General features: G+C 43.5%; 1 protein-coding gene across 2 annotated transcripts in view; it reads right to left on the bottom strand.

Moving 5' to 3' along the window:
* LOC132820061 (uncharacterized) overlaps positions 1-22,318 on the bottom strand; it is a 115,493-nt gene that overhangs the window by 8,315 nt on the left and 84,860 nt on the right. The window contains exons 5-7 of one of the 2 annotated variants that reach the window (XR_009645170.1): positions 12,404-12,549; positions 9,797-10,094; positions 9,584-9,645 (exon numbers count right to left, since the gene is read on the bottom strand). Coding sequence is in view for 1 of the 2 variants with exons in the window: in XM_060832003.1 (XP_060687986.1) it covers positions 9,488-9,645; positions 12,404-12,549 (304 nt within the window). In the remaining variant the exon portion in view is untranslated. Of the gene's footprint in view, positions 1-9,487; positions 9,646-9,796; positions 10,095-12,403; positions 12,550-22,318 lie in introns of those variants that run through there. The other variant, XM_060832003.1, reaches the window with a different exon arrangement.

The raw sequence follows: 22,318 nt of genomic DNA, 5'->3' as shown, positions 1-22,318 counted from the left end.
AGAAGTGATCCACATAAAAAGGCCTTTGCTGGGGAGCAATCATTTCGAAATTACTACAAATCGAGAGACTCGTAAAAGGGTCATTGGGAAATAAAAGAATCATAAAGGCATCGTTATACCAAAGTTGCATATCTTACCTTCCAAAAAAGGAAGCAAAACATTTCTTGCCTGTGTTTGCCAAATTTCATAAAGGGATCCTCCCTGAGGGGCCCGGATGCTTTTCTCCCCTCATCTTCCCAAACTCCCCTCATCTTTTCAATACCCCATCATTAGCTCCACTCATCTTCCCAAACCCCCCTCATCTTCCCAAAACTCCCCTCATTAGCTCCCCTCATCTTCCCAAAACCCCCCTCATCTTTCCGAATCCCGTTCATTAGCTCCCCTCATTTTCCCAAACCCCCCTCATTAGCTCCCCTCATCTTCCCAAACCCCCCTCATCAGTTCCCCTCATCTTCCCAAATTCCCCTCATCTTTTCAATACCCCATCATTAGCTTCACTCATCTTCCCAAACCCCCCTCATTAGCTCACCTCATCTTCCTAAACCCCCCTGATTAGCTCCCCTGATCTTTTCAAACCCCATCTCATTAACACACGTCAACTTCCCGAACACCCCTCATTAGCTCACCTCATCGTCCCAACCCCCCCTCATTAGCTCTCCTCATCTTCCCAAACCCCTCTCATTAGCTCTCCTCATCTTCCCAAACCCCTCTCATTAGCTCCCCTCATCTTCCCAAACCCATCCTCATCTTTCCAAACCCCCCTCATCTTCCCAAAAACCCCCCTCATTAGCTCCCCTCATTTTTCCAAACCCCCCTCATTAGCTCCCCTCATTTTTCAAAGCCCCTCTCATTAGCTCCCCTCATCCTCCCAAACCACCCCCATTAGCTCCCCTCATCTTCCCAAACCCCCCTCATCTTCCCAAAACCTCCTCATTAGCTCCCCTCATCTTCCCAAACCCCCCTCATCTTCCCAAAACCTCCCTCATCTTCCCAAAACCCCCCTCATTAGCTCCCCTCAACTTCCCAAACCCCCCTCATTAGCTCCCCTCATCTTCCCAAACCCCCCTCATCTTCCCAAAACCCCCTCATTAGCTCCCCTCATCTTCCCAAACCCCCTCATCTTCCCAAAACCCCCCTCATCTTCCCAAACCCCCCCCATTAGCTCCCCTCATCTTCCTAAACCCCCCCCTCATTAGCTCCCCTCAACTTCCCAAACTCCCCTCATTAGCTCCCCTCATCTTTCCAAACCCCCTTCATTAGCTCCCCTCATCTTTCCGAACCCCCTTCATTAGCTCCCCTCATCTTTCTGAATCCCACTCTTTAGCTCCACATTCATCTTCCTGGAACCCCCTCATCTTCCTAAACCCCCCTCATTAGCTCACCCCATCTTTTCAAACCCCCCTCATTAGCTCCCCTCACCTTTTAAAACCCCCCGCATTAACACACCTCATCTTCCCAAACCCCCCCTCATTAGCTCACCTCATTAGCTCCCCTCATCTTCCTAAACCCCCCCATCTTCCTAAACCCCCCTCATTAGCTCCCCTCATCTTTCCGAACCCCCTTCATTAGCTCCCCTCATCTTTCCGAAACCCCTTCATTAGCTCCCCTCATCTTTCTGAACCCCACTCTTTAGCTCCACATTCATCTTCCTGGACCCCCCTCATCTTCTTAAACCCCCCTCATTAGCTCCCCCCATCTTTTCAAACCCTCATTAGCTCCCCTCATCTTCCCAAACCCCCACCCTCATCTTCCCAAAACCCCCCTCATTAGCTCCCCTCATCTTTCTGAACCCCACTCTTTAGCTCCATTCATCTTCCTGGACCCCCCTCATCTTCCTAAATCCCCTTCATTAGCTCCCCCCATCTTTTCAAACCCTCCTCATTAGCTCCCCTCATCTTCCCAAACCACTCTTATTAGCTCCCCTCATCTTCCCAAACCCCCCTCATCTTCCCAAAACCACCCTCATTAGCTCCCCTCATCTTCCCAAACCCCTCTCATTAGCTCCCCTCATCTTCCCAAACCCCCCTCATCTTCCCAAACCCCCCATATCTTCCCAAAACCCCCCTCATTAGCTCCCTCATCTTCCCAAAACTCCGTTCATTAGCTCCACTCACCTCCCGGTCCCTCTCATTAGCTCACCTCATCTTTCAAAACCCCCCTGATTAGCTCCCCTCATCTTCCCAAAATCCCCATCATTAGCTCCCCTCATCTTCCCAAAACTCCGTTCATTAGCTCCACTCACCTCCCGGTCCCTCTCATTAGCTCACCTCATCTTTCAAAACCCCCCTGATTAGCTCCCCTCATCTTCCCAAAATCCCCACTCATTAGCTCCCATCATCTTTCCGAACCGCCCCCTCGTTAGCTCCCCCCATCTTTTCAAACCCCCCTCATTAACAAACCTCATCTTCCTAAACCCCCCTCATTAGCTCCCCTCATCATCCTAAAACCCCCTCATTAGCTCCCCATATCTTTCCAAACCCCTTTCATTAGCTCACCTCATCTTTCTGAACCCCACTCTTTAGCTCCATTCATCTTCCTGGACCCCCCTCATCTTCCTAAACCCCCCACATTAGCTCCCCTCATCTTTTAAAACCCCCCGCATTAACACACCTCATCTTACCAAACCCCCCTCATTAGCTCACCTCATTAGCTCCCCTCATCTTCCTAAACCCCCCTCATTAGCTCCCCTCATCTTTCCGAACCCCCTTCATTAGCTCCCCTCATCTTCCTGAACCCCACTCTTTAGCTCCATTCATCTTCCTGGACCCCCCTCATTAGCTCCCCCCATCTTTTCAAACCCCCCCTCATTAGCTCCCCTCATCTTTTAAAACCCCCCTCATTAACACACCTCATCTTCCCAAACCCCCCTCATTAGCTCACCTCATTAGCTCACCTCATCTTCCCAAACCCCCCTCATTAGCTCACATCATCTTCCTAAACCCCCCTCATTAGCTCCCCTCATCTTCCCGAACCCCATCTCATTAACCCACCTCAACTTCTTGAACCCCATCTCATTAACTCATCTCATCTTCCCGAAGCCCCCCATTAGCTCACCTCACCTCATCTTCCCGGTCCCCCCTCATTAGCTCCTCTCATTAGCTCAGTCATCTTCCTAAACCCCTCTCATTAGCTCCCCTCATCAGCTCCCCTCATCTTCTCAAACCCCCTCATTAGCTCACCTCAACTTCCCGAATCCCCCTCATTAGCTCACCTCATCTTCTTAAACTCCTCTCATTAACTATCTAATCTAGCCCAGAGGAGCCCCTCTCCCCTGATTCCAGGCCCATTTTAACTAGACCTGGAACTGCTCACCACTATTGTGATATCCCAAAATAGACTAGCATCCCTGGGTACTGGCACCATCTTTAAAATGCTGTTGTATACCCGGACAAGCACTATCAGTCTGGAGCAGCCCACAAGGTTCCTGAAATATGACCTGGATGTGGCAGAGAAGAGAAAACTGTTGTCCCGTTTTGTGGGTGGGGACCTGGAGATCCTGCTGGGTGGATTGGTACAGAAGTAGGATTCCTCTTCTCCTCAGGACCAGCAAAGGAGGCTACAAGTCATGACCATGCCACCCAGGTCAATTCCGTCTCAGCCATCCAGAGGAATGCTTGGCGCGGTAGGAAAAACATCAACACTCTCCACTCTACCAGCAAAAATGCCACCACCTTCTGTCCAATACCTCAAACTCAATCTTTCTTTGCTACCGTATCCACTCCCAATAGGTTCATGATCTACAACTCTCAGTACTCCCTGAAACATCTTCCCTCACTCACTGTCATTCAACCCAATCAATACCACTAAAAGTAAAAAAACTGCAGATGCTGGAAATCCAAAATAAAAACAAGTGAGCCTATCGGGATGCTTGCAGCATCCCTGCCTTGCATTACCTTGCTTTTTGTGCCTTGCTTCTCAGCCAGGTTCATATTATTGCTGTATTAATATGCTAAACCAAAGGGAGCATTAATGGAAAGCAGCTCAGTGATGCAGCCTGAGCTAGGTATCAATCCCTAAGTGCAGAACTTTCCTGTAAGTGGAGGATTCTTAGATGCTGGTATATGTCAGATGATAATGTCTGTCTGTGGATGTGGGGTGCATGTGACCAATGCCCACTGGGGTAACATGAAATGTTTGCGTCTGCTGTTTGGAACCCTTTTGGGGCAGAAATCTGCTCTAACTTCCATGATGAGAATTTTCAGCAACTAATTTTCTTGCTGTAGTGATAGAATAGAAAGCTGCTTATTATGAGGCAGGATCTGCGGTCAGTAAGATTGTCCTTAGGAAGCAACTTGCCACAACGCAATGAAAATCTTATCATGAGCCCAGCCCTTATTTAAGTGAGTTGTTCCCAACATCAAGATGGGCCTCACTGGACTTCTCGCATGATTCTGTGACATTTTTCACCATCCTCCAATTATTCAGATCTCTATAAAATTCCATCCCATGCTTCTATTTTTAAAAAAGCTTAATTGTTTGAATTTGCAATTCATATTAACCCGAGGTTTGGCTTTACTCAATCAGATGAACAGTGAAGTTTTATGAGGCTATTTGAAATGAAGGGACAATTTTCCCAGGATCCCAGCCAATATTCTTCTTTTATCTCATACCATCAAAATCAAAGGCTTAATTAATGTTCATGAAATGATGGGGGCACATTATTCTACAGGGGATAGGGATAACTCTTTGTTCTGTAACCAATATGTTCACTCAAATATCCAACAATCATTGACCGTGAAATATGCCAGCTCTTTAGAAGGGTACAGTTGTTCTGTACATGTTCCAATGTCAGCAGAGTAATTCCTGCAAGCTATTGCTGCAGATAAAATGCATTTAAGATCAAGTCATACAGTCACAGAACCATTACAATGATTTGGCCAATGAGCCCATGACAATTCTCTCTCCCTTTTCTGTTGCCCAAAATCCTAAATGTGTGTTCCTTAATTCCATGACTATTAGCTAATCTGTTTATCAAATTATCGAAAATCTGTCACCATGATGTAAAGCTTTCAAATTTCCTTTGCCCCTGGGAGAACAGCCCTAACTTTACAACTTAACCTTGCAGATAAAATCCCTCAACCGGGAACAATTTTGCTAATTCTCTGCAATCTCTTAGACCTTTAAGTGTGGTGACCAGAATTAAACACAATATTCTAGTTGATGTCTCACCAAAGCTTTATAAAAGGTGCCGCATATTTATAAAGTACAAGATCCCACATTTTCTACTGTACTCACTGAATATGTCATGTTGCCTTTAAGATTTATACACACAAAGCCCTTCCAGTATCTGTCACTGCACACTTCTTAGAAGGGTACCATTAAGTCTACACATCCTCGGCCTGACCCTTCTGCCAATATGCAGCACCTCACGCTATATTAAATGTCTTTTGCTCCATGTCTACCCAGCCTGCTAACTTATCTGTCCTGTTTCAGTCAATTGAAATCATTCACAGAATCTGCCTCACCTTCAAATTTGATGCCATTGGCAAAAGTAGAAATTTTACTCTCTTTTCGATATCCATGTCTCTCATACAAGAAATCCTGATTTGAAGTTGTGGTTGCATTACAGAAAATTATGATTTTAAATTAACAACTTCAAGTGAAATATGGTCTCCCATAGGAATCAATGAGGGGATCAAAGGTTATGGGGATATGGTAAGAAAATGGAGTTGAAGGTTATCAAATGTATCATGATCTCATTGAATGGCAGAGCAAATTTGCTGGGTCGAATGGTCCATTCCTTTTTCTGTATCCTATGGTAATACAGTAGATGTGGTATCCATATATTTCTTGAAGACTTTGGATAAAGTGTTGCATAACAGTCTTGTCAGCAAAGATGAGGCTCATGCAGTAAATAATCAGTGGCAGCATTGATTGGAAATTGGCTGAATGACAAGAAAAAGCGAATGGTGAACAGATGTTGATGACTGGAAATTTGAACATAGTGGAGTTTTCCAGGGAATTGCATGAAGAGTACAGATTTATTTGTAAATAATGCAATCCAGACTTAAATAATCAGTATATAATGTTGAAATTTGCAGATGATACATAACTTGGAAGCACTGAACTAGGAGGAGATATTAATCAACTAAGGGATATTAATCAAGTCTCAATTTGGTGAAATGATCAGAAACTTTGCTAGTAAAATAGAATATGGAGATTTGTAAACTAATACATTTTGAAAGGAAGAATGAGGAAAGGCAATATAAAAAGGGTACTAAAAATCCCTTACCTTTCCCAAATAGTATCTATCTTCCAACAAAGAGCACCATCCCTCTGCTAAATGTGTCCTGGGCCCAGATCTGAAAAAGGGTAACTTACCCCTCTAAAAAGGTAGGAGACAGTGAGGTCTGCAGATGCTGAAGATCAGAGTTGAGAGTGTGTTGCTGGTAAAGTACAGCAGGTCAGGCAGCATCCGAGGAGCAGGAAAATCGACATTTCGGACCGGAGCCCTTCGTCAGGAACGAGGTTGGGAACCTCGGAGGTGGAGAGATAAATGGGAGGGGGGTTAGGGCTGGGGAGAAGGTAGCTGAGAGTGCAATAGGTGGATGGAGGTGGGGGTAAAGGTGGAGAGGAGGGTGGAGTGGATAGGTGTGAAGGAAGATTGACAGGTAGGACAGGTCATGAGGGCGGTGCTGATCTTGCAGGTCGGAACTGGGCTAAGGTGGGGGGGGGAGGAGGGAAATGAGGAAACTGGTGAAGTCCACATTGATTTCCTGAGGTTGAAGGGTCCCAAGGCAGAAGATAAAGTGTTCTTCCTCCAGGCTTCGGGTGGTGAGGGAGTGGCGATGGAGGAGGCCAAGGACTTGCATATCCTCGGCAGAGTGGGAGGGGGTGTTGAAATGCTTAGCCACAGGGCAATGGGGTTGATTGGTGTGGATGTCCTGGAGATATTCCCTAAAGCGCCCTGTGAGAAGGCATCCAGTTTTCCCAATGTAGAGGAGACCGCATCGGGAGCAACGGATCCAATAAATGACGTGTGGAAGTGCAGGTGAAACTTTGATAGATGTGGGAGCCTTCTTTGTGGCTTTGGAAGGAGATAAGCAAGGCACTAAAGGAGCCTTCCACATCCAAAGTTTCACCTGCACTTCCACAAATGTCATTTATTGCATCCATTGGTCCCGATGCGGTCTCCTCTACGTTGGAAAAACTGGATGCCTTCTCACACAGCGCTTTAGAGAACAACTCTGGGACACCCACACCAATCAACCCCACCACCCCGTGGCCAAATATTTCAACTCCCCTTCCCACTCTGCCGAGGACATGCAGATCCTGGGCCTCCCCCATCGCCACTCCCTCACCACCTGACGCCTGGAGGAAGAACGCCTTATCTTCCGCCTCAGGAACCTTCAACCCCAGGACATCAATGTGGACTTCACCAGTTTCCTCATTTCCCCTCCTCCCACCTTATCCCAGTTCCAACTTTCCAGCTCAGCACCATCCTCATGACCTGTCCTACCTGTCAATCTTCCTTCCCACCTATCCACTCCACCTTCCTCTCTGACCTATCACCTTTACCCCCATCTCCACCTACCTATTATATTCTCAGCTATCTTCTCCCCAGCGCCAACCCTGTCGCATTTATCCCTCCACCTGGGAGGCTCCCAGCCTCATTCCTGATGAAGGGCTCCAGCCCGAAACATCAATTTTCCTGCTCCTTGGATGCTGCCTGACCTGTTGTGCCTCCCTAAAAAGGTAACCTTGTGATACAAACAACCCCAGAAAGTTCAGAACTGCACTTATCCAATATGACTTGAACATTCTGGGTTTCAGACACTTAGCTGACCAAGCTCACTCAGAAAGGGGAAACAGCTGATTACTTGAGAAATCTGGCCGAGAAATCCCAAACTGACATCATTCCCTTTACAACAGAAATGAGAAATGCCACAGTCAAGTGTAGGATGGAAGATTTCCAAGGACTGCCATTTACCATTTTGAAGAAGTGCCTGGATTGAACAAGTGGAAACTTTTTTTACTTGCCAAAGAGTTGAGAATCAGAGGATCCCAACTGATGATGATTGGCAAAAAAAAAACAAAGTTTACATGAGGAGCAATTATTAAACAAGTGGTTCAAATGTGTAATGTCCCATGTGGCGGCAGATTCAAGTGTGACTTTTCAAAGTGATTTAACAATTAGCAATGAGAGGAAAAATTACAGGACTGAATGGTGGTGGAGGCTTATATTATCATTTGGGAGTTTGGTCTTAAATTAGAGCTAAACGGGTGTTTTGGTTTTGTTCTGTGAAGAGAACTTGTATTCTGGGAAGAGATCAGGAAGTAGTTTTGTGAATACAGAAATAAAAATCATTCTTTCTAAAAAGGCATGTGATTTAAGCCTAAATGATCAGAGAGTAACCTGGAAAGTTAATTGATGAAGTTGCATTTTTTTGACATGCAGAGAAACAGGTAACTAGATGTTTGAACTGAGAGCAAAGGTGTTCCAGCTGTGGAAAGTCTTCAGTCGGAAAGTTCTAGTAGTTTAAATAGGCTGGGCTTTTCCTAATATTCAGTTGAGGAAGTCAGTGAATTAGCCAGTGTTTGTGTATCTCAGGGAGGGAGGGACAGTTACAGAGAACTCACATCTGGTGAATGTGCAGAGAGTCTGAAAGGAAACACTTGTGACCTTATCAGTTGAGTAACGAAGAGTTAAGATAGGAATGATACTTCCCTGGGATTAAAGGATACTGTTGGGCAATTTTTTTTTTGTCTTTTTACAGTTTATGGTGAGATTGTTCTTGTTATTCTTTTATTTTGTGTGATAAACAGATTGTCCGTTGATAAATATATTAGCAGCCTCATGTGAATATGTTCAGTGACTGACCACCACAGTAAACAAATTGTAATAAAAATACAACTTATGATCTATCAAGCCAGCTTTCACTCTGCAATCTGATTTGTCCAGTACTGCCAATGGCTGATATCACGACAATAGGGAAAAAGAGATTGAGTGAGACTAACTGAGCATCTCATACCAAGAGCAATTCAAATTGGTTCTCTGTGCTTTAACCAATATATGATTCCATGAAGCTAAATTCATTGCTCATTGTGTAAAGCTATTTTTTCCTCCTGCAACTTCATTCTTTTGCCAGTCATTTAAATCTAATTCTTTACATATTGATAAGTTTCTATTTCCTCGGTCTGAAACCTTCATGATTTTAAACGTCTCTATTAAATCTCCTCATCACCTTCTCTACAACCAAGAAGAATTCAAGCTTCTCAACAGACTCCAATAGACATGTCTCCCCAGCATATGAAATTAGATTATCATCCCATTGGCTCAACCTTCATTGATGAATTGATTCATTCATTGTTGTGTCAAGCTTATTCATACTGAGAGCAATATGCTACTTTCTACAAAGTCCACGCAATCTAAAAAAAAATACAGCCTCACAAAATATTTATTTTCATTTTAACTCCAGAAGATTGGCTCCAGACTAAAACATCATACTGTCACAAAATGTCAGGAACTAAAAGGCTCATGACTTACCTTCCAAAGAAATTCTGGGTTTTTCCACACTTTCCACATGTCTGAGCATGCAACTGTTAAAAAATTTGATTTCATTTAGGAATTTAGATTCTTCCATCTTGGCTTTTTTTGCCCCTTTCAGTGCCTTTGTAATCATTACCATATTCCAGGGGTTCTGACTGGAAGAAAATTGTAGTCTTAAGTTATGTTTTCATGAGTGCAAGTAATATTCAAGTCAACATCAAAACCATGCTTTACAGTTAGTGGAATTACCAGGAAAGAAGGGTGGGAAATAAAGAGGTAAAAACCTGAATGATAAAAATGATAAACCTCAATATTAAGCTGATGGTGCATACAGGCTGGAGGCTGTTTAAGATGGTGCAGGATCTCAGCAAACTTCACCAGTGAAGCCACAGCTGAATCAGTCTTGGGTAAATGCCCCCCTTCTTATTCTTGCCAGGACCTCTGCTGGCGGTTCCTTCAGTGCCTGTAATTAGGTGGTGATAGTGCCAGCCAGGGGAGGAGACTGAGTTCTGGCAGGTTTCCCTCTGACCTGTGATACCAGCACTCCAGATACAGTTGGGACTTGACGTACTTGGAAATGGTACTGCAGAGGTTACATTATTGGCTGAGTAAAACAGAACAGAACAGAAATTAGAGAATTTAAATTTCAGGGGAAAGTAAAGTTGATGTGATATTGCTTCCAACTGCGTTTTTACCTCATGCAAAATTGCATATGTTATCTCCCATAACATCGTATGTCATCGTACTGAAGAATCTAACAAACATTTATTACGGCTAACTATTGTATACAATTACTTCAACAGTGATAGAAGTGTCTGGACAAAGTGCATTATGCTTCAAGTAACCCAAGGAAGAGTCTAAGATCTTAATACTCAAGGAACAACAGCCTCACAAAATGTCTATTTGATTATGAACTCTGCAGGTAACATGCTCTAATAGTGATGTCATGAGCAAGTGTGTCCATTAAAGGTACATTGATGCATTGACTATGTGATATAAAACAACAAAAGTGAATATCAGTGAAAGGTACTAACACTATTTATGGTTGTAGAAATTCAACTAGTTCACTAATATCCTCTAAGGAATGAAGACCTTACCTGGTCTAGTATGTGTGTCAATCCAATACCAAGCCAGTGTGATCAAAGTAACCTAGCAAGTGACTCTGTTAAATAAACTGCTTAACACTGTCAGCCTGTGCTCTCTCTAAAAGTTTCTGTTTAATATAGCCTAATTGAAATGGAATTGCTATTGTATCTCTAGGTTTTATTTAACACAGCTACAACATATTTTGTAAAAGGCAGAAGTGGGTACTGCAAATGCTGGAGATTAGAGTCAAGATCAGAGTGGTGCTGGAAATGCACAGCAGGTCAGGCAGCATCCAAGGAGCAAGAAAAATTGACGTTTCGGGCAGCAGCCCTTCTTCGGTATGGACCTGACGCTCCAGCACCATCCATTTTCAGGGCTAGTTGATTCGGCAGGTGAGTTGTTACACAATCCTTAGTGGATTCAGACTTCCATGGCCACCGTCCTAATGTCTATATTTTGTTAAAACCCTAGTAAGCAGCATTAACAGTCCTCTGGATAAGTCTCTGCTTCAAGAGGCTGGCAATGATGACTGTTGCAGCATCTGACCTTCAGTCAAGTGATGGCAGATTAATTCCTTATGTTCCATTGCAACTACCTGGTCAACCTTACTCTGCTATCTAGCATGATGAGCAAGCTGCTGTGTTGTGACCATGAGCCTCTTGCTTCCTGGATCATTCTGTTTTTGAGTTACTACTTTCAGAAACCTGCAATCTGCCACCTATCAGCCCAAGAAGAAAAGACAACAACAGCACAGCACTCATGACAAAGCCCTGCCATTTAATCTGACACCCTCAGCCACCTGCTCAGATACTGGCAATGCATGTACCTAAGAGATAACGACGGAGTCAGGAACAGCAAATGATATGTCATGCGTTCACATATTTGTTTAGTTGAGAGAGATGCAGATAAATATTGCCACAGAGGATTCAGGATGAGGCAGTTGGTGGAGTCAGAAATGCTGGCTTCATTAGCTAGCCTTTCAAGCAGCCTCTGGCTAAGAAGCATGGAAGAGTCCAGCTCAAACTTAGCAAAGAGCTTCCACTCTCTACAGCCTCTGCTCCATCCACCCAGTGACCCTGCCAACCCCTGAAGTCACAATCTGCATGAGGACAGTTACTTATTGCTCCATGAGGGTGTGACAATATTCAGGCAACAATAAAAGCTCACAGAACACCTCTCAAAACACTTTGCACTACATTGAAGCACATTGCAATGGTTTTGTTTTCACCTGCAATTCGGGTGTCCGTTAAACCAAGCTTGTATGGGACAAACCTTCTGCTGACTAAATTTAAGCCTAGATGGGCTTTATGACATCAAGATTGCATCAACATCTCCTGCCACATAGAGGACACAGTTCATGCACCCTCATCCTCAAAGAATGTCACTCAGGTGTGCAGACAATAATGGCAGCACAGGCACATGAACAGTACACCGAGCCCTCCAACTAACCATTGAAAACAAATTTATCCCCTGTGACTGTTAAGGTAGAATGACACCAATATGATGTATTAATCCAAAAAGGTGTTTGCTGTACACTGACATAAACCAAAGTGTAATCTCAGCCTGACACCCAGATCAGAATGCCACCTCAGGAAATAAACTTGCACTCAGTTTCAACTTAAAACTAACCATACTAAAACTGCTGTGAAGTTTAGAAATTACCCATAGTTTGACTCATTGCAGAGTAATTGCCTTTATGTGCCACTTTTCTTCCACCAACTATTTCAATCAGTAAAGTGATCTAGTCAAGAATGAAACCTTTTTTTCAAATAACGTCTACGTTGATTTTCTCAACCGTATATTATATTAATACCATCGCCTACTTACAATGTGAAGTTATCAGATGAATAAGCAACATTTTTTGACCTTGCTGGCTGCAGAAATGTATTTATGTGACTCATTGTGCTGCGACAGTGCTGAATCTCACTCTGATCATAGTCAAATATTATGTGCTTGTAATTTTCTTCAAACACCTGCATTTGAAAGATAATAAAAACAAAAATTAGAAATTCTGGATCTCAACACTTCAGATGATTAAAGCACCAAATATATATTGATCAAGTGGTAACCGATTTCATAAAATTGTCCATGCAAGGCTAGCACTTCAAGACAACCTCCACAGAGACTTTCATAGGCAGAAAGTGCAGTTCACAACTTACTCCTGTTGGAATGTTATAAGCAGTTTAATTGACTCAAAATAGTTTGATTAATATTGAAGTGGAATCGCTATATAAATGATTTCGATTTCTTATCATTTTGAGTTTCACTTAACCCTGATTTTCAAGTGAAAAGACTCTTTGTTAAGATGTCAGGTACATAGTTCGCGCCCATGTTGTGTAGTCCTGCACCATAAGCACCACACAGGTCTGGTGTCAATCCCCAGGTTGTGCTCCATTACCTGATTTCAACCAGACGTGTGAAATGTGACAAGATTTAGCACAGGAATTTTTAGATGGTGAGGTTTCCTGTCCAATCAGTCAGTGGGGAAACACTTATCCACCACTTTAGTAGAGTTGAGTCAAGTTGTGTAAACTTTGTCATTCTTATCATATACAACTGATATGGTAAAAATATGAGACAGCGTTCCTCTGGGACCAAGGTGCTACATGGACAGCACAAACCACACGATCATACGAAGGGCAGCATAAAGTGCATAAGAAGTGAAAAACACGCAACTTACAGTGTAATAAAAGAATGATAAATAATAGACATTGTTCTAGCAACAATTTGAAGTTGTGCAAAGAATTTCAGATGGGTAAGAGTCCGATAATACAGTGTTAAGGAGTCTGATGCCTTCGGGGAGGAAATTGTTGCACAGTCTGACTGTGAGAGACCGAATGCTCCGGTATCTTCTGCCAGATGGCAGGAGAGAGAAGAGCTTGAGTAAGGGGTGTGTGGGGTCTTCCACAATGGTCTTAGCCTTTCGGATACAGTGTAAAGGTCTGTAAGGAGGGGAGAGACACCCCGATGATCTTCTCAGCTGTTCTCACTACCTGTTGTAGGGTTTTACAATCTGAGACGGTGCACTTCCCGAACCAGGCAGTGATGGAGAAGCTCAGGGTACTCTCAATGACCCTTCTGTACAATGTGGTGAGGATGGGGGGGGGGGGGTTTGTCGGAGGTGGGCTTTCCTTAATCTACGCAGAAAGTAGAGATGCTGCTGGGTTTTGTTGGAGCTAGTGTTGAGGGACTAGGTGAGATTCTCCACCAGGTGAATACCAAGAAATTTGGTGGATGAGGGGTGGTAATTAGCTCAAGGCAGGTATTCCACCCCTCACTCAAACAGAAATTCCAGATCACAGAACTGCTAGCTGCACTGTAGTGGTGGCAGCAATCAGGATTAGAAATACATGGAATCCCTAGATTCTAAATTCCAGAATCCAGGACCAGCTAAGTGTAGTGGACTCCCTCAGTTGATGAGGGAAGGGGAAACAATTGAGGGTGGGAGAGATGATTCCCAATAGAGAAGCCAGACAGGAAGAGAGCACTCCAAGAGGGAGCCCTTATGGCATGGGAATATGGAAGGAAGTTCCCCAAAAAGGAAAGGGAACTTTTGAGATAGGTGAGCCCTCTCCTGTAATCACATGTGAGGCCCAAGCAGAGTCAGTCACCTCAACTCCAGGGCATCTTCACAGGAGTTCCTCAGGTTAGTGTTTTGGGCTTAATCATCTTCAGCACTTCATCAATATCCTTGCATCCATTATAAGATCTGAACTGGGGACATTGCCGATGACTGGACAATGTTCAGCACCATTTGTGACTCCTCAGCAGTCCATAGTCAAATGCAACCAGATCTGCAGAACATCCAGGCTTGAGCTGACAAGTGGCAAGTAACATTCACATCACACAAATGCCAGGCAACGATTGCTTCCAATTAGGGACAATCTAACCACCACCCCCTGACATTCAATGATGTTACCATTGGGGTGGCATGGTGACTCAGTGGTTAGCACTGCTGCCTCACAGTGTCAGGGACCTGGGTTTGATTCCAGACTAGGGCGACTGTCTGGGATTGTAATTTTATATATTTCTATTTTGTACTGTGTTTGCTAAGCGCACCTATGTGTTGGTGTGGGGGGAGGGTGGGTACTCACTTTTAACTCTGGTTTAATAAAATATTTGAATTTGTCCATTCCATTCTATAATGCCTGGGCCGAGGGCAGGGCCCTAGCTAGGAGAGGTTACGGTGGGGTTATCGATAGGTAGTTATGCCCCCTGGGAGCAAGGGGGAAAGTCTCCTCTGAAATATATTTTGTGTTTTTTTTCACTTAGGAATAGCTTTTAATTGTATGGGTTTAAATGTTTCAAAGAATTTTTGTATTTGTGAAATTCCTACAGTCTTTATTCAAGGTTCTTTGAGTGGGGTTCTTCCTCCTGGGGGTGCTCGGGCTTGCCTGGACGATCATGGCTAGCCATTTGCTGAGATGATGCACCTGGAATGTCAAGGGGAGTAATTCACCAATCAAAAAGAAAAAGATATTATCAAATCTCAAAAAAGAAAGGGTTGATGTAGCTCTCTTACAGGAGACACATCCAATTGACAGAGAACATTTAAAGCTACAACAGGGTGGATTTGAGCAGGCTTTTTTCTCATCTTTCAGTTCAAAAAGTAGGGGAGTAGCCATTCTTATTTGGAAGAATCTTCCTTTCCAAATGTTAAGCCAGATAAAAGATGAGTCTGGACGGTATATATTGATCAAAGCCCAAATATAAGGAAAGGAATATGGAATTTTGAATATTTATTGCCCCCCGGCACATCCCTTTAAATTTGTAATGGAAGCATTCTCTAAATTGATGGCTTTTGGAGTCAACCATGCAATTACAGGAGGAGATTTTAATTGTATTATGGACCCAGAGACAGATAAGATACCTAAGAGCACTACAGGTATATCTCTGAGATCTGGACAACTGGCAGATCTGAATAAGGAGCTAGGGCTAGTGGATATATGGAGGTGCCTTCACCCCCAGGGTAGAGACTTTACTTTCTACTCTAGCCCACACAAGGGCCATGCCAGAATTGATATGTTGTTTGCCCTCTTGACCCTTTGAACTCCATATTGTCTTGTAAAATAGGTAATTTAGCTATTTCTGATCATGCCACAGTATATAAGAAAGTCAAGATTAGGGATGATGGGATAGGTCCCCGACATTGTTATATGGAGTCTTGCTTATTGAAGGATAGCAAATTTATAAAGTGTTTTTCATAGGAATTTAAAACCTTTTGGGAAATTAATTCAGGTATGGCCAGTAGCCCGTTGATGATGTGGGGGACCACTAAGGCATATGCATGGGGCTTGGTCATCTCATATTCTGCGACCCGGAAAAGACAAAAGAGAGAACAACAGCTCCTGCTCCAGGCTCGCCTGAAGGCAGCTGAGACAGTGTATCATAACAGGCCTTCCATCACTGAGCTACAAAGGGCAGCCTTGAATCTTTATTGCCCAAACAGCAAATTGGGAAATATTATTCGCAAAGCAGATTATTTGAATATGGCGACAAGCCTGGCGTACCTTGCTAGAAAGAAAAAGCCTCTTCAAGCCATTACGTCCATTAGAGAAAGTGCTAGTACCCTGACTAGTGATCATAAAAAGATCAATACAGCCTTTAGAAAGTTCAATTTTGAACTGTATGAATCGCAGGACTGTGAGGATAGAACTGGGAAGATGGAATTCTTCTTTAAACGTTTGGCCCTTCTGGGCTTAACCTCGGAGCAGGTGTCAATCTTGAATGCCCCCCCGACAACCCAGGAAGTATTCAACGCGGTTAGGCAGCTTCAGAGTGGCAAAGCGCCTAGACCAGATGGATTTCAGGTTGTGTTCTATAAAGACTTTATAGGGGAACTGGCCGGGCCACTCATAAATATATATAATTATTCACATAGTCAGGGCTGCCTCCCACCTTCCATGACAGAAGCAAATATCTCTCTCATTCTTAAAAAGGGAAAGGCCCCAGAAGATTACTCATCATATAGACCCATATCACTACTAAATGTGGATTTTAAAATTCTTTCTAAAATGTTAGCATTAAGACTGGAGAGGGTCTTACCATACATCATAAAAGAGGACCAGAAAGGGGTTTATAAAGGGCTGCAGGTCAACTAATAATATTAGAAGGGTCTTAAATATGATACAAGCCTGTCAGCAGGGAACAATACCGGGTTTGGTTGTCTCCTTGGACACAGAGAAGGCATTTGATCGGGTAGAATGGCCATTTTTTTATACACTGGAAAGGTTTGGCGTTGGAGAGGTATTTACTAAATGGGTTTCAGTATTATATAATGATCCCAAAGCAGCTGTGATCACCAATGGGTTAGGTTCGGATAGCTTTAGTGCTGGCAGGGGTTGTTGTCAGGGATGTCCTCTTTCACCATTATTCACACTAGTGATTGAACCACTGGCGGAAGCTATATGAACTGACCCCAATATAACGGCTCTGAGGATCGGATCGCGCAAACAGAAAATCACTCTATATGTGGATGATGTCCTCCTCTTCTTAAATGATCCTTTGATATCCGTGCCTAATTCAAGTGATCAATCTATTTGGTATATTCTCAGGCTATAAAATCAATTATATAAAATCTGAGGCCATGCCGTCGTGAGGTCTTGCCAATGTATTCAATTTACCAGACGGACCTTGCTCTCCCTTTCGGTGGTCACGAGAAGGTTTTCTGTACTTAGGTATTTTTATCTCCGCAATATTTGGTCAGCTGTATAAAGCCAATTTCATGCACTTATTAGATAAAATAAGGCAGGACCTTCAATGCTGGTGAGATCTCCCAATATCCTGTTTAGGCAGAGTAGCCCTAGTTAAGATGAATATTCTACCTTGTCTTCTATATCCTATGAGAATGCTCCCCCTGATGCTGCCAAGACAGACGTCGCTCAGCTCTACGGCTGGCACGGCTTCTTTATTTGGAATCATAGATGGACCTTTATAAAATTAGAAAAGTTGCAGCTTCCACAAGGAGAGGGGAGGACTGGACATTCCAGACTTTAGGAGGTTTCAATTGAGCTCCTTATTATCCTATGTAACTGTTGATTGTGGGTCACATGAGACCCAATCTGGTTAGATATGGAGGCCTCCCAAGCAAAATATCCCCTCATCAATCTTTTTTATTTATGGACAAGATGAGACCTACAATAGACTATTGTAAAAACCGTATTGTATTAAATACAATTAAAGCCTGGAGGATAATGTGCCAAGATGAGGGAAACCTGCAAAAAACCTCCCCTTATACTCCTATAGTGGGAGCATCGGGATTTCAGCCAAGGGTGACAGATACTACATTTAAAAATTGGAAGTCCAGAGGTATCTCCTGCTTGGGAGACCTGTTCAATGGGGAGGTTATTACAACGTATGAATGTGGATAAATCTCCTGCTCCTGATCAGATATATCCAAGAACACTGCAAGAGGTTATAGAAGAAATTGCAGGGGCACTGGCTGCTATTTTTGCATCATTGTTAGCCACAGGCGAGGTCCCTGAAGACTGGAAGGTAGCGAATGCTGTGCCATTATTCAAGAAAGGCTGCAAAGAAAAACCTAGGAACTATAGACCAGTAAGCTTTATATCTGTGATGGGTAAGTTATTTGAGAAGATTCTGAGGGATAAAATATACGTGCACTTGGAAAGATAGGGTTTAATAAGGAATAGACAAGCTTGGTTTTGTGAGTGGTAGATCATGCCTCACAAATTTGTTAAAGTTCTTTGATGAAGTGACCTGGAAGGTTAATGAGGGCAGGGCGGTAGACGATGTCTATATGGATTTCAGTAAGGCCTTTGATAAGGTTCCACATCGGAGGCTGCTCTGGAAGGTTAGATCGCATGGAATCCAGGGTGAGCTGGTAAATTGGATACAAAATTGGCTTAATGGTAGGAAGCAGAGGGTAATAGTGAAGGATATTCGCCCGACTGAAGGCCTGTGACTAGTGGAGTGCCTCAGGGTCAGTGCTGGGCCCATTACTGTTTGTTATCTATATCAATGATTTGGATGAGAATGGTCAAGGCATGATTAGTAAGTTTACTGATAACACTAAGATAGGATGTACTGTGGATGGTGACGAAGGTTATCAGAAATTACAGCAGGACCTTGATCAGTTGGGGAAATGAGCCAAGGAATGGCAAATGGAGTTTTATATAGATATGTGTGAGGTCTTCCATTTTGAAAAGTCAAATCAAGATAGGAGTTTCATGGTGAATGGTAGGGCCTTAAGGAGTGTCGTAGAATAGAGGGACCTTGGAGTTCAGGTTCAAGTTCTCTGAAAGTGGAGTCACAGGTAGACAAGGCCAAGAAGAAGGCTTTTGGCACATTGGCTTTCATCAGTCAGGGCATTGAGTATAGAAGTTGGGAAGTTATGTTACAATCACACAGGACATTGACGAGACTGCACTTGGAGGACTGCGTTCAGTTTTGGTCAGCTTGGGCAGAAGAAATTTACAAGGGTGTTGTCTGGACTCAATGGTCTGAACTAATCAATGGTCTGGACAAGCTAGGACTTTTTTCTTTTGGGAATAGGAGACTGAGGGGGGGAGCCTTATGCAGGTGCATAAGATCATGAGAGGCATGGATGCACTCAGTCTTTTTCCCAGGGTTGGGGAATCGAGGATTAGAGGGCATCAGTTTAAAGTGATAGGGGAAAGAATAAAAGGGATTTTTTTTTACACAGAGAGTGATACGTATATGGAATGAGCTGCCAACAGAAGTGGCTGAGGCTAGTACATTATCAACATTTAAAAGGCATTTGGACAAATATGGGCCAAGTGCAAAGAAATGTGGTTAGTGTGGACAGATATTTTGGTTGGCATGGACCAGGTTGGGCCAGAGGGCCTGTCTGCATGCTGCAGGACTCTATGACTCTATGACTCAGAGTCAAAGAGTCTCCCTACAAAGAGAAAAGGGGAAAACGTCAGTGATGGTCCTGAAGAGCAGGATAAATTCAGAATCCAGCAGAGGACTAAAAAGATGATAAAGAGAGAAATAATAAACTATGAGGGCAAACTGGACAGGAATATAAAAGCTGACAATAATCTTCTTCAAATATATAATGAGGGAGAAAGAGGTCAAAGTGAACATTGTCCACTTGGAAAATAAATTTGGGGAGATTGTTATGGGGAACAAGAAAATGGCAGAGGGGTTAAGTATATATTTTGTATCAGTCTTTATCGTGGAAAGATATTTCAAACATGTCAAGGCTACTAAAGAATAGATGGGAGGAGGAGCTTAGTACCAATAGCAAGTGGTGATATGGGGTTCTTTTTCAGGCTGACAGTCTGTAACCAGTGGGTTTCCACAGGGATCGGGGTCAGAGGGAAAGACAGCTTGCGAGTGGGATACAAATAGATTCCAAAAGATATTGATCAGTTAGGCTAGTAGGCAAGAAGTTGGCAAACGTAGCACAATGTGGGAAAATGCAACGTTATTCATTGTGGAAGGGAGAACAAAGCAGAATATTTTTTAATTAAAGAAAAATTGCAGAAAGTGGCAACACAAAGGCACTTGGGGGTTCTTGTGCATGAAGCACAGGAGGCTGGCACACAGAGCAGCAGGTAATCAGGAGGGCTAATGGATCATTGGCCCTCATTTAGAACATAGAACACGGAACAGTACAGCACAGTACTAGCCTCTTGGCCCATGATGTTGTGCCGTGCACTTATCTTAATCCAAGATCAACCTACCCTATATATCCCGCAATTTACTGCTGAACATATGCTTGTCCAGCAGTCACTTAGATGTCCCTAATGTCTCTGACTCTACTGCTACCACTGGCAGTGCATTCCATGCACCCACAACTCTCTGTGTAAATAACCTACCTCTGACATCTCCTCTATACCTTCCTCCAATCACCTTAGAATTATGCCCCCTCATGGCAGCCATTTCTGCCCTGGGGAAAAGTCTCTAGCTATCTACTTTATCTATGTGTCTCATTACCTTGTACACCTCACTTCCTTCTTCTCTTCAGTGTGAAAAGCCCTAGCTCACTCAATCTCTCTTCATAAGACAAGCCCTCTAATCCAGGCAGCATCCTGGTAAATCTCCTCTGCACTCTCTCTAAAGCATCTACATCCTTCCTATAATGAGGTGACCAGAACTGGACTCAATATTCTAAGTGTGGTCTAATCAGGGTTTTATAGAGCTGCAGCAAAACCTCACAGCTCTTAAACTCAGTCCTCCTAGTAGTGAAAGCCTAAGCACCATAGGCCTTCTTAACAACCCTATCAAGTTGGGTGACAACTTTGAAGGATCTCTGTACATGGACCCCAAGATCCCATTGTTCCTCTACACTGCCAAGAATCCTGTTTTTAACCCTGTATTCAGCATTCAAATTCGACCTTCCAAAATGAATCACTTCATATTTATCTAGGTTGAACTCTATCTGCCACTTCTCAGCCCAGCTCTGCGTCCTGTCAATGTTTTGTTGTCACCTGCAAAAGCCCTTGACTTTATCTACAACACCACTGACCTTTGTGTCATCAGCAAACTCACTAACCCACCCTTCTATTTCATCCAAATCATTTATAAAAACCACAAAGAGCAGAGGCCCAAGAACAGATCCCTGCTGGACACCATTGGTCACCAGTCTCCAGGTGGAATATTTTCAATCCACTACCACTTGCTGTCTTCTTTCAGCCAGCCAATTCTGTATCCAGGCTACTAAATTTCCCTGTATGCCATACCTCCTAACTTTCTGAGGTTTTGAATATAAGAATAGAAAAGTCTTACTGCAACTGTACAAGCTGCTGAGGAGACCGCATCTGGAATACACTGAGCAGTTTTGGTCTACTTATTTAAGGCAAGATAACATTATATTGGAAGCAGTTGAGAGAAGGTTCACAAGGATGATCCCTAGTATGGAGGGATTGTCTTATGAGCAAAGACTAAACACTTTGGGACTCATTGGTGTTTAGAAGAATGAGAGATGGTCTCATTGAAATATATTGGATTATTAAGGGGCTTGACAGGGAAATGCTGAGATGCATTCTCTCAAGGGATAGTCTCTGGCAAGAAGGCATAAACACCAAATAAAGGGGCACACCAGTTGACTGAGTTAAGGAAGAATTTCTTCTCTCAGAGTCTTTGCAACTCCTTGCCACAGACAGTCTTTGATAAGATGCCACACAGGAGGCTACTGAGGAAGGTAAGGGCCCATGGTGTCAGAGACAAGGTGCTAGCATGGATAGAAGCTCGGCTGTCTGGCAAAAAGCAGAGTGTGGGGATACAAGGGTCCATCTCAGGAATGCAGCCGGTGACTTTATACATTAACAATCTAGATGAAGGAACTGAGGGCATTCTGGCTACCTTTGCAGATGATGCAAAGATAGACAGAGAGAAAAGCAACTTTGAGGTGTTGGGGAGGCTAAAGAAGGACTTAGACAGGTTAGGAGAGTGGGCAAAGAAGTGGCAGATGGAGTATAGCGTGGAAAAGTGTGAGGTCATGCACCTTGATAGGAAGAATAGAGGCATGGATTATGTTCTAAATGGGGAGAAAACTCAGAAGTCTGAAGTGCAAAGAGATTTGGGAGTTCTAGTCTAGGATTCTCTCAAGGTAAACGTGTAGGCTGAGACAGTAGTTAGGAAGGTAAATGCAATGATGGCATTTATTTTGAGAGGACTTGAACATAAAAGCAAAAATGTAATTCTGAGGCTCTATAAGGCTCTGGTCAGACCACATTTGGAGTATTGTGGGCAGTTTTGGGTCCCACATCTCAGGAGGCATGTACTGACCCTGGAGCGTGTTCAGAGGAG

Source organism: Hemiscyllium ocellatum, chromosome 1 (genome assembly GCF_020745735.1).
Source record: "Hemiscyllium ocellatum isolate sHemOce1 chromosome 1, sHemOce1.pat.X.cur, whole genome shotgun sequence".
Lineage (NCBI taxonomy): Eukaryota > Metazoa > Chordata > Chondrichthyes > Orectolobiformes > Hemiscylliidae > Hemiscyllium > Hemiscyllium ocellatum.
Note: the sequence above shows the minus strand (reverse complement) of the source record. Positions and strands in the feature narration are given on the sequence as shown.